This window comes from Mus pahari, chromosome 5 (genome assembly GCF_900095145.1).
Source record: "Mus pahari chromosome 5, PAHARI_EIJ_v1.1, whole genome shotgun sequence".
Lineage (NCBI taxonomy): Eukaryota > Metazoa > Chordata > Mammalia > Rodentia > Muridae > Mus > Mus pahari.
Window position 1 is genome coordinate 102,883,942 of NC_034594.1, and position 12,992 is coordinate 102,896,933.

General features: G+C 38.1%; 1 protein-coding gene across 1 annotated transcript in view; it reads right to left on the minus strand.

Moving 5' to 3' along the window:
- Dars (aspartyl-tRNA synthetase) overlaps nt 1-12,992 on the minus strand; it is a 54,929-nt gene that overhangs the window by 33,349 nt on the left and 8,588 nt on the right. Inside the window, exon 4 of the mRNA XM_029538687.1 lies at nt 8,651-8,753. Coding sequence (XP_029394547.1) covers nt 8,651-8,753 — 103 coding nt within the window. The remainder of the gene's footprint in view (nt 1-8,650; nt 8,754-12,992) is intronic.

The window sequence follows — 12,992 nt, forward strand, 5'->3', positions numbered from 1 at the left end:
TTATATACAATTGGGTGTCAATTTTGCAATTTCAAATTACTTTGGTATAAGTGTTCTTGTATAACTTTTAGCTCAATAAACAATGTATTAGAAAAAAAAACTTATTTTTTGGGTTTAGTAGTTAAGAGACCTTGTTGCTTTCAAAGAGAACCAGGTTCAGTTCCCAGCACCCACCTCTGGTGGCTCAAAGTTCAAGGGACCCACCACACTCTCTGGCCTCCTGAGTACCATGCACACACATTGTGTATTTAACAAACATGCAATTAATCATACACATAAAGTAAAAATAATTTTTAAAAAACTACTTTATTTTTTTAATTACAAAATATTTACTTATACAGATTCAAATACTAATACAACTTCATCCTCTATGGTCACTGGTTTCTTTTTTGTTTTTGTTTGTTTTGTTTGTTTTTTTAAAGATTTATTTATTTATTGTATGAGTACACTGTTGCTGTCTTCAGACACACCAGAAGAGGGCATCAGATTCCATTACTGATGGTTTTGAGCCACCATGTGGTTGCTGGGAATTGAACTCAGGACCTCTGGAAGAGCAGTGGGTGCTCTGAACCACTGAGCCACCTCTCCAGCCTGGTCCCTGGTTTCTATTTGGTACATAACTCCACATTTTTTTTTCTCTCATTTGCAGAGAATATGGAATGCTTTATAAACTTTATGTCATCATTTCACAATAGTTTGTTGAATTTATTTGTATTTTTTAAATGCTGAAGAAGCTTAACACATTTTTATTTTGTAGCTCATAAAAGTCACTGTAATATGCAAATCTCTACAGCACTGCCCGAATTATCACAGCCATTTCCTTCCAAGTTCCAGTTATGTTTAGTGCTTGAGACACACAAACACCATTCCACTTACACTTTTCAAGTGCCCATAAGGTAGGGATTATCATTTAAAGATGGAAAAACAAACCAAATAAAACAAAATACCCAGATCCTAAGAAGTTAAATAATCAGCTGAACACCATGCAGCTGGCCACAAATAAGTCAAAGGTTATTTGTTACTAAACCAACAATTAGCACTAAATTTAAATATATCTTCACACTTGCAAACAATACACTTTCATTCTTAAGACCCTATGGGCTACAATGTTTCTTTAAAGATTTATGACACTCAAGTAATGGGCCATCTGCTAAGAGTTTTTCAATGTTCAGGAATTTTATTACCTTCTTCAATAGCACTGATATAGTCTGATGCCCTAATGTCAACTTCAGCAGAGCTCAGCAGATCTTTGTATGAAATAATAAGTCATTAATTATATTTAAGCTAGGTGATTTAATGCCATAAACTAGCTGGGAATTTCTGACATCAGATTTCAGACTTAATCTTATGTGTGTATGGAGCTCCTAAGGTCAGAGAATAACTTACAGTTAATAACTTGCCTTCTAGTTTGTTTGAGACAGGGTCTTCTTATCATTTTCCTGCTTTGTATGCCAGGCTATCCAGCCAGAGCTTCCAGGAAGTCTCCTGCCTTTACTCTTCTATATCCCTGTAGAAGTACTGGGATTATAGACCTGTAGGATACTGTGTCCATTATATACATGGGTGATTCAAATTCAGGTCCATAAGCTTGAATAATATGGCAAATGCTTACCCACTGAGAAATCTTCCCAGCTCTAGACTTAAGTTTTTTTTTTAAAAAATTATTTATACATTTGTACATGGGTGTTTTGCCTTAACACCATTATGTGCACAGTGCTTACAGCTGCCAGAAGAGGATGTCAAACCCCCTGCAATTGGGGTTATAAACAGTTATGAGCTGCTATGCAGCTGAGAATCAAATCCAGTTCTCTGTAAGAATAATTCGCTCCCTTAATTGCTGAATTATCTCTCCAGGCTTCCTAGACTAATTTTTTTGTTGTTGTTGTTGTTTTGTTTTTCAAGACAGGATTTCTCTGTGTATCCCTGGCTGTCCTGGAACTCACTCTGTAGACCAGTCTGGTCCAGAAGTCAGAAATCCACCTGTCTCTGCCTCCCAAGTGCTGGGATTAAAGGCGTGCACCACCACGCCTGGCTCCCTAGACTAATTTTTAAAGCATACCTTTATCCAAAATTTCAGGACAGAGCTACATAGTCATTTCTTCCCTAGCAGATAGCAACTTGTTCCAACAAAGAGTCAAAGCATGTAGGTTCAAGGAGCAGTAATGAATAACAATACAAAGGCTTAGCCTAAGCTAACAACTTATCCAAGTGGATACTCGGCTTCTTTGGGTCTCAACTCTAGGTAAGTATTTACTCTTACCAGAGAACTAACATGTTTCCATAGTTTTTAAATCTTTTTCCCTTTGTTGACCCAAGTTTGGCCAGTGCCTAGACCAGGGCAGATAGATGTTAATAGGTACGTTTTCTAAGTCAGAGAGACTTCTGAGTAATAGTCTATCTCACAGCTCTAATAGTTACAATGTAGTAAACAGAATGCTTATACCTACCAACTAGTGAAACATCCATTTTAGGTGAAATATCTCAATGGAAGGAAAGTAAACAAACTAGTATGTAGCCAGGTGACTCTAACTAGAGAATGAGGAATGGACTTGTGACTCAGCTGCTATCAATAAATCATTTAACCACAATGACTAATACAAAGAAAACTAAAGCCAAGCACATACATTTAATGTATAGAATAAACTTTGTTTTCAGAGTCAAAACAGCCTGATGTTTGAGGTAGAGTGAGCATGAAGAATAATACATAATTCTTAACTTTTAAAAACTACTGAAGCAGAGGCCAGGAGAGCTCTTTGAGTTCTAAGTCAAACTTGTCTATACAGCAAGTTCCAGGCCAGCCAGGGTACAAGGTAAAAGACTGTCTCTAACAAACCAAACATTGAAACTACTATCCATATTAGTTATAGCTCTTTAAAGCTGCTGCTACAAAATCAGCCTTAAACCTCAAAAATTTGCATTTATATTAACTGCTGTCCTCTATAAAACTCAATACTGAAAGGCTTCCAGAGTACCTTACCAAAATAAAAACAAACAAACAAACAAATCAAAAAAACTGCCTTTATAAGACTTAATTGTAACTCACACAAATGATGAATTAAAAAATTTTTTTTCAAAAGAAAAAAAAAGTCTGACTTCTTGCTCACCTCTTTAAAGAATCAGTGACAATGTAAAGTGAGGTCAAAAGCACAGCCTTCTGCTGCCCGAGAAATTTCATTTTCAGAAAGACCGCCAACCATTTCAGACACACAATTAAGATTCTGGCCTTAAAATCCCTATGGAGGCGGATGTGTCAACCTCCCTGTGTAATTCATTCAGCTGCTTCATTCTTCTGCTCATTCAGTCACAAGAAAATTGATCTAACAGATTGATTAAAATGATCTGCTCAAGCGTCCTATGGCACTGAATCTAATTAGTGAGCCAACTTTTGGTGAGAATATTGATAAACTGGATGATCCCAGTACACATTTCCCTCCACATTAAACTCCAATGTTTCTTTTCAAGGAAAAAAAAAATTCAAAAGCTCAAAATTAGCAATACAGTTTAGTCAATAAGGCCTCAGATTTAATATCTAAAGTAAATGCTAAGATCATTATCTACTTAAGATATTAAAAGTGACCTTGATTTTTGCCTTTTAAGTGATTAGGAAACCCCAGCTGGAACTATCTGATTTGGTATTTTTAATAGTGGAGTCCTAGCTTTTCTCCACCTGGTAAAAGGCCAATGGGAATTAAACATAGGGCTGTACGGAATTAACATATAAATACCATTCTTTCACCCCACTTTGTTGAGTAAGAGTTCATGTTTTATTGTTCAGTGTCCTTGGGTTGCAATCTTCAAAATGGAAACACCTAGAGAGCCAATAGAGTTCAGGTACTCCCTCTGCAGTAAAATCAGCCACAAGCATTTCATATGTAAAAACTGACCCAGGAAAGAATAAACATTAAGTGAGGATTAAAAGCAGCCTTTTCTTCACATACGTATTTCTGCGGGTATTATTTTCTAACCCAGATTCTGGCAGCACTGTTTACTGGCCCACTCCCTAAGCAGCTGGCTTCCCCCAAACAATGTGCTACAAAATATTCTTTTCAATCACTTCATGCTTCATTGGTCCTCAAATTTTTAACGTCAGCTAAAAACATAAGTAAGCTTTTCATTTTATTTAAGCACAACACCCAGAACTGGTTTAGAAGCTGGTCATGTGCTGTTTTGATCTTAATAGGAGGCCTCTGCATATTTTATAGAACTCACTGTTTTCCAATTTTTTCTTGGGTAATTATACTTATAAATGAGAGGATAAAAAGCAAATATCCTCAAGAATTCTGCTAACTAATTAAAGTATCTAATGACTGTAAGTCTTCAATCTTAATCCCCACTGTCAGGTAGAATATATGGACAGGTCCAACTGAGTGGCAGATCAGGTCATGATCCCACACATGAGAAAAGCACCAGGAGTCTGTAGAACAAGGAACTTACAGACATTGCCAGGCAAGGTGAAGAGAAAGGAACAGAGATAAAGGAGTTCTGGGTGAGGAACCGGATGATGGAGAGCCGTGAGGGAAGGGGTCTAAGAGGAGAACAGTAGGGTTATTTCTACTGAGCTCCCTAAACTCTGAAGCCATCTTCCACTCCTGTTATTTTCCTCATTCCCACATAGGAATAGTTAGCAAACAGGGAAGATGTTTTTCAAGAAGATGTAACACTTGTTTAAAAACAATGCCAACAGTATCTGTCTATGTTAGGCAACACCAATGAGAAACATGAGGCCAACGTTATTAGCTATACCCACTTGCACTTGATGCACCTTCCCTCCAATTCCAGACAGCTTCCACAACTACTTCACAACAGAAGCTACATTTCTTTCACAAGCAAATTACAGATATTTTTCTCAAAGTAAAGTGCCATACTTACTATGTATTTACTAACCACCCAACATTTGTAAAACTGTTCAACCTACCTTTAAAAAGTCAAATTCTTGCCCTTTACTAATGAGCCATTAAAGGCCGGGCAGTGGTGGCACATGCCTTTAATCCCAGCACTTGGGAAGCAGAGGCAGGCAGATTTTTGAGTTTGAGGTGAGCCTGGTCTACCCAGGACAGCCAGAGCTACACAGAGAAACCCTGTGCCGAATAAATAAATAAATAAATAAATAAATAAATAAATAAATAAATAGCGAGCCATTAAGTTTCTCAGCATTATGCCATTAACCTCACCCATAAACTGTGATCTTATTGCCCAATTTCATGCCGCACAGTGATTTTTAGGAATGTGTATGTCACACAACAGAACTGACAATGTCTTAAATCCCATTTTTAAAAAATAATTTTATAGGATGCTCATGTCTGAATGTCCTGGGAACACTTTCTCTCGGAAGAACAGAGTGCAATTTAGGGAGTTTTAGCTTGTACAACTGTGTGACAAATACTTGCAAGGCAGTACACTGAGCAGCCAGCCAGGCAGCCAGACACTTGTGCTCTACAGATGCTTAGCAGAAGGCAGCTACTTTGGCTTCTAAGTCTATCGCTGTATTTCCCCAACAGTTGTATTACCACACAGCTGCTTCGCTGGGGGACTTTGCACTTCATTCCTCACAGAGGGAGTGAGGTGAATTATACAATACACTGCTAAAGGCCATGCTGGTAAGAAAAAGGCCAAAGCCTCATTATCAAAAGTATGTGAGATTATTAGTTCTATCTGGTAGCATAAAGGTTCCACGTTTAGAACTATTAAATTTTTTTATTACTGAGATTATTCAGAAAAATTAACTGCCAGTGCAAACAAGAAACTCAGTTATAACTCCTTTTCTCCTATTGTTTCGACAGCATGCTTTTAAATATGGGGTGATTCCTTGGGAAGGTCCTTGTGTTTTATAAAATAAATAAATAAATAAACAAACATTAGTGTTAATGTTAGAAAACTTAATTCCTCCTTTGGAATTGTTTTTTGTATCAATGAATTCAAAATACTTCCCTTTACTGTATAAACTCCACTGTTCCCCCATCCTGTTGGTGGTCTTCTCTTAGACCCCTTCCCTCACTGCTCCCCATCATCCTGTTCCTTACCCAGAACACCCTTATCCTCTGCTCCCGTGGAAACAACTCAGTATTTCATTCCTTTGTTAAAGAGACAGACTCCAAACCAGTGCTTTAACTCATCTAGTGGCTGCACCAATATTTTTAAGAAAACTGTCTTATCAAGCAACCCAAACAACTACCAATTACCACCATGAGTCTTAGTTACAAGAACTGTCTTTTTTTTTTTTTTTTTTTTTTACAAGGTAACAAAAGCCATCAATACACCTACAATTAAGTATTCTGACTTAATCCTTTAGTATATCAGTGCCAAAAGTATACAATTATAATGTAAGTATGATGTACTAAAGCTATTGTATAAAATTGACTACATCACTTGTACATAACTAAAGATTTTATAATTTGCGATAGATTACTTTCTCCCACACATTACTAATTGTATAAAGCCTAATTTTTAATGCACTAAATAAACAGATACATGCTTTAAAATTGTTTTAGCATGTGCCTTTAATCCTAGCACTTGGGAAGCAGAGGCAAGTTGTGACAGACAGAAACCGTCTCAAAAAAACAACCAACCAAAACAAAATCAAAGGAACAACAACAAAATCTTACAGCCTGTTAAGTATGAGTGCCTTCTAGATCTTCATTGAGTTCTACTATATAAACCATGAATGTAGAATTATCTGTATTTCTCTGTTTAAAAGAAAATGGATTTCTTGTATTTGTGAGTAGGTGAATGCTCATGGAGGTCAGAGGACAACCATGGCTATCATTCCTCAAACTACCAGTATTTTGAGAAAGGGTCTCTCATTGCCCTGGGTCTTGCCTTGCACAATAGGTTGGTTGATCAGTGAGCTCCAGGCATCCTCCTGTTTCTGCCTTCCCGGTGTTGGTATAATAAGAACGCACCACCATGCCTGGATTTTTTCAGTGGGTTCTAGGTATTGAACACAGGTATTCTCCAAGTACTTTATCAACTGGCTGGACCAGCTGATAAACCACTCTTGACTATCACTTCTGCAATGGAAGCCTGACCTTCCTTTCATTTATAAACACAGGACACTGGTGAACTATATTCTGCTTGGTAGACTATTTGTAAGTACTTTTACCAGGTAGTAAGTTTGGGCTAATATATCAATTACTGTTACTTGTTTAATTCTCGGGATTCCTGAATGATCTGAATAATAGGAATACTTTTTTTGTGAACCACACTAGATATCACAGATACCCAGTGCCCACAATCAGTAGGGGACCGACCCCTCAGTGAATATTAAGGGTTAATTGATTTTTTCCTTCTTTTTTTGGTTTTTCGAGACTGGGTTTCTCTGTGTAGCCCTGGCTGTCCTGGATCTCTCTGTAGACCAGGCTGGCCTCCAACCCAGAGTACTGAGATTAAAGGCGTGTACTACCAACAGCCAGCCAGCTAGGGTTAATGGATTTTCATAAGGCTTTTCAACTAGAATACATTATAGATGTAGGAATCTAGCCCTAAAGTTATAACAACCCAATAGAGGAAGTGTGTGCTATGTAAAACCATCAGTATCATTTATTAGTTTCCCAGAACTAAATAATATATAAAAGACAAAAATCAATGTATCTTCTTGTCTGAGGTTGATTTTTGCCAAGTATTTTAAGTATATTAAATACAATTTAGCATGGCCATCTGTGAATAAAATACTGTAAAAATATTTTACAGTATTTACTTCAGATTTAACTTATCACTTAAAATATAAGAGCAGTGGTGCCACACACCTTTAATCCCGGGAGTATGTGTATGTACAGTGTACTTGACAGAGGTAGACGGATCTCTTTGAGTTCAAGGCCAGCCTGGTCTACAGATCAAGATCCAGGACAGCTAAGGTTACACAGAGAATTCCTGTCTCAAAAAAAAAAAAAAAAAAAGAATACAAAAAAGAAAAGATCATTCATTCATTTCCCCATGTCTCCTTTAATCATTATCATGAGAATACTAAATTAAGAAAAACATGGTAGCAAAATCATGAACCACAAATGAAATTCTCATTAGAGTCAGAATACCTAACCACCCTTCTTTCCTATCTCAATGTCCTGCTTCTTGCAACCAAAACAAAACAACGTTCTTCTGAAGAGCTGTGAGCCAGGCAGCAATTCCTTTATAGCTAGGAAAAAAGCAAGTTTTAGCTCTTTTTTCCCCTAGACTCTTTGGTGTCGAAGTTAAAAGCTGTAACATTATTAATACGTTTGACTTCCTTCAGGAGGAAATCATCTGCAAAAGCACATTGTCTTATTTTACATAGTTTTATTAGTTAGAAAACTTGTTGCTCATTATGCATCTCAAAGGGGTGGGGGAAGGGAAGAAACAAAGCTCAGCAAACACAGCAAACTCAAGTTGCTGGGCCCTGTTCAGGATGCCAGGCTTTTTGTTGCTCTACTTGAAAGTAATGTGACTTGTCTGTGGAGAGTGCAGCTTCAGCAATTCCGAATGAATCACAAGCCTGTGCTCCATATTTTCTCCTTTGTGAGTTTAATGTATTCAAGCAACACTGAACTGACAATTTAAATAACTACATTTTTAAACAAACGAAGCATTGATGTTAATGTATGAAAATGGTCCAAACCCCTGGGAGTCTTGGTTCCCACCATTGTTTATTCTTGACAACAGGATATAATTGCTTACTTACTTGGCAGCAAATTTAACCATCTGCTTGCTTGCATGGTCTCCCACCGCCACAAGAGCCTGGACATTAAACTGCTGCTGCCTCAGGACTAAAAAGCACTGCTTTCCTGCACGAGACAGAGAGAACACGGTACATCAGAAACATATTATTTCAGGTTTTACAAAGGAAAATGCTTTTCTACTTTAAGACTAGGTCAAAATTTACACACTCATCGGGTATATGTGTATGTTCATCTATCAGCTTCCAAAGCCAAAGTACCCACACTCAACTGACAATCACAGAAACACTAGTTTTTATGAACAACAAAAGTGCATTTGACAGGTTTCTTCTGAGAACACAGAGATACATAAATCTAGATGATTATTCTGTAACACTGAACAAATTACAAGTTATTTCAGATGACTTTCACTATTCAACTAAACGCTTCTCTATTCTGCAGGCAAGGAGACTGAGCTAACTCCCATGGAAACTTCAATCATGCAATCACAGAAGTGCTAATCAAGTGTTTACTAGTCAGAGTCCACTGCTCTATGGGGTGGTCCATCTACAGAGTTCTCTCTGCCAAAGAACATTTTAAAGAGCACACAGATTAGCAGGATAGCTCCTATCGCAGTCCACTTCCCCACTCACTTGTCCCCTGCAATAGTCCCACATTTTAAATCTTCAAGCAATTCTACTTTTGCCAGGAAAACACCACCTTTCATTAAGCCCTGTAACCAGCTGTATGTTCAGGTATGCTGACCGTTTGCTTCCCCCCCCTTTCATACAGAACTGTCATTTCTTATTCTTAACCTGAAAAATATTACTTATGCATCCTGTATCATCCATCCCTCTTCTTCCAAAGCAGGTCATTTTAAATCTCTGATCAAATTCTAGAAAACTATTTCCTCATAAAAATGAATTAATCTTTCCAAGAGCACTTGTCTTATCAGACTATCATATAAAACATCACAAGGGTATGATTTTTTATTATTCTTTTATATTAAGAATTAACCTTGGGAGAAAAAAAAAAAAAAAGCAAAAACTGGAAGTAAATAGTTACTACTTTCAACACACAATATTTTAAAATGTGTACCAGAGTGCAATCATGAATTTAGAAGACATGTTAGTCAGGCATTTTGGCCCACACCTTTGATCCCAGCACTCTGGAGGCAGAGGAAGAAAGATCTCTGAGTTTGAGACAAGCCTGATGTATAACTACAAAACAAAAACAAATAAAAAAATTTAAGATTTAAAAAGGGTATGTTGCAAGTAGAATGTCAACAGAGAATTTATTGACTATGCAGTCACATAATTGGCATATTTTTATCATGAAAAAAGACACTAACTTTTCCCTTGTATTTTACAATTTGATTCAGATACAAGTTAAAATTAAATTCAAAGGCATTGACGATACTGGATGATAAAAATGACCCCAGAAACGTTAAATGACATTATTTAAGAATATTACTATACTATATATACTATAGAACCCACAGCTGGATCTTGTGCCACTTAGAACACAATGTATGGCGAAATGGAAGGTGGTGTGCTTATTATAAACCCAGTGTAGGCTGAGAGGAGCCAGCATTTTAGCTGTTGTAGTTCATACAAAAGTAGCCCAGCTTTCTCTGCATTATAAAGCTGCCCAGCAATACAATACAGCTCTAAACCAGCACAAAGGACTCCTGAATGGAGAGTTCTAGGGAGCTTGATTAACACTCCACCAAACGGTTTGATAGAGTAAAAAACTTTGAAACCTGTTTTTTGTTTGTAAGATTTATTGGATGGATGTTTTTCAAGTCAGGATTTCTCTGTGTATCCCTGGCTGTCCAGGAACTTGCTTTGTAGACTAAGGACAGGTCTGGGATTAAAGATATGGGTCATCACCATCCCAGCAAGACTATGAACTCTAAAGATCAGGGACAACATCCTATCACTTTTACAAAGTGGTCTCTTGGGAAAACTATTAAGCCACTGTAGGTCTCTGTTCTTCATTTGCAAAATAGAGACTAGCATACTTCTCAAAGGTTTACTTTTCTTAATATAAAGATTAATAATCTATGGGCTGGAGAGATGGCTCAGTAGTTAAGAGCACTGACTCCTCTTCCAGAGGTCCTGAGTTGAATTCCCAGCAACCACAAGGTGGCTCACAACCACCTGTAACAGGATCTGATGCCCTCTTCTGGTGTGTCTGAAGACAGCGACAGTGTACTCATGTACATAAAATAAATAAATCTTAAAAAAATTTACAAGCCGGGCGTGGTGGTGCACGTCTCTGTCCAGGCAGGGGCAGGTGAATTTCTGAGTTCAAGCCCAGCCTGGTCTACAGAGTGAGTTCCAGGAAAGCCAGGGCTACACAGAGAAACCCTGTCTCGGGAGAAAAAAAAAAAAAGCAAAAAACAAACAAACAAACAAACAAACAAACTGATCAAATTATATACATAGTTCCAATATTGTTTTTGTTAAGAAGTATATTAAGGGGGTAGAGTTGGCTCAGCAGTTAAGTGTACTTGCTGCTCTTGTTAAGGACCCAGGTTCAGTTTCCAGCACCCACATGTCAACTCATAATTCTAACTCCAGTTCCAAGAGACCCAACAACTTTTCTGATGGCCTAAACACTATTCTCATGCGGTGTACATATATACATACAAACACTCATACACACAAAATAATTTTTTTGAATTACATAAAAAAGAAGTATGTTAAAATTGATTATAAGGGAAAACATCAAAATGTGGCTGGTAACTGCTGATAAAATAACAGGGAACTTTGCTCTTCTATTTTTCTATAGTTTTAAAACTTTCTATAGTCTGGGCATGCTAGTATACATCTTTAATCTCAGCACCCTGGAGGCAGAGTCAGGTCAACACTTATGAGGTCAAGGTCTACTTTTTCTATACTGTGCCATTTTAGGCCAGCCAGGTAGTACATAATGAAACTTTCAGAAACAAAACAAACAACAAACCACCACATACACACACCCTTTCTATAATAAAAATCTTTCTTAATTAAAAAGATTTTTTAAAATATGTACGTAGCCGGGCAGTGGTGGCGCATACCTTTAATCCCAGCACTCAGGAGGCAGAGGCAGGTGAATTTCTGAGTTTGAGGTCACCTGGTCTACAGAGTGAGTTCCAGGACAGCCAGGACTATACAGAGAAACCCTGTCTCAAAAAACAAAACAAAACAAAAATGTATATAAAGTATGCACATATGTGTGGGCTGGTGTTCTTCCCTATTTAAGCACATTTGGAGGCCAGGATAGCCTTCCTCAATAGCAGCCCACACTCACCACACACACACACACAAGAAAGTCACAGGACAACCTGCAGGAGTTGGTTCTCTCCTTATGCTATATGGACTCTCAGGATGTAACTCAAACAGTTTCTGAACCTTCATGAAGCTTGTCACTCTGACTATACTGGCTGTCCAAGAAGCTTAGAGGAACCCACCTGTCTTCACCTCCACCATCTCAGTGCTGGGGTTCTAGGTGTATGCCACAGTGTCTGGCTTTTAAGGGTAGGTTCTAAAGATCTGAACTCAGGGCCTTATGCTGAAGCAACAAGCACTTTACCCACTGAGTAGTCTTTCTAGGCAAAAATAAAAATAAAAAAAAATTAAAAATTACACAATCATAGATAAGGCACAAAAGGAAAAGTCAGGGCTAAAGAGAAAACACTCAAGATTCACCCTTGAGGGTGGGGTTCAACAAACAGAGTAAAGAAATGTTGGGAGTGTCTAGGAGTTAAACACAGAAGGAAACAAACATCCCAAGATCTGACACATCTGCTACTGGAAAGAAACTATGAAGGGGCAAAGTACTTAAAAAAAAAGTTTAATATTCCTTAGTTAGGTAAAATCCTAAATCTCTTCTACTAAAAACAAAAACCAAAATGAAACAAAAAAAAAAGGGCCACAGAGCAGGAAGGAGGGACTGAGCGGTCATCAGAGTCCCCTTGAGCTCACTCTGCTCTAATCCTAAATTGCCACATCTGTGAAGGCCAAGACCCAAGCACCAGGCTACATAAACTCTAAACAAAATCTACCAAAGGGGGAAAATAAAGTTGGGTGTGGTGGTAGACAGCTATAATCCTGGAACTCTGGAGGTGAACAAGATAATCAATAGTCAGATAGTTGAGGTTGAGGCCTCCCTGGGCTACATGGGACACTATCTCCAAAAGGAAAACAAAAGCCAGGAGTGGTGGCACACACCTTTAATTCCAGCACTTGGGAGGCAGAGGCAGAGAGGCAGAGGGGCAGAGGGGCAGAGAGGCAGAGGCAGAGGCAGAGGGGCAGAGGGGCAGAGGCAGAGGCAGAGGGGCAGAGGCAGAGGGGCAGAGGCAGAGGCAGAGAGGCAGAGAGG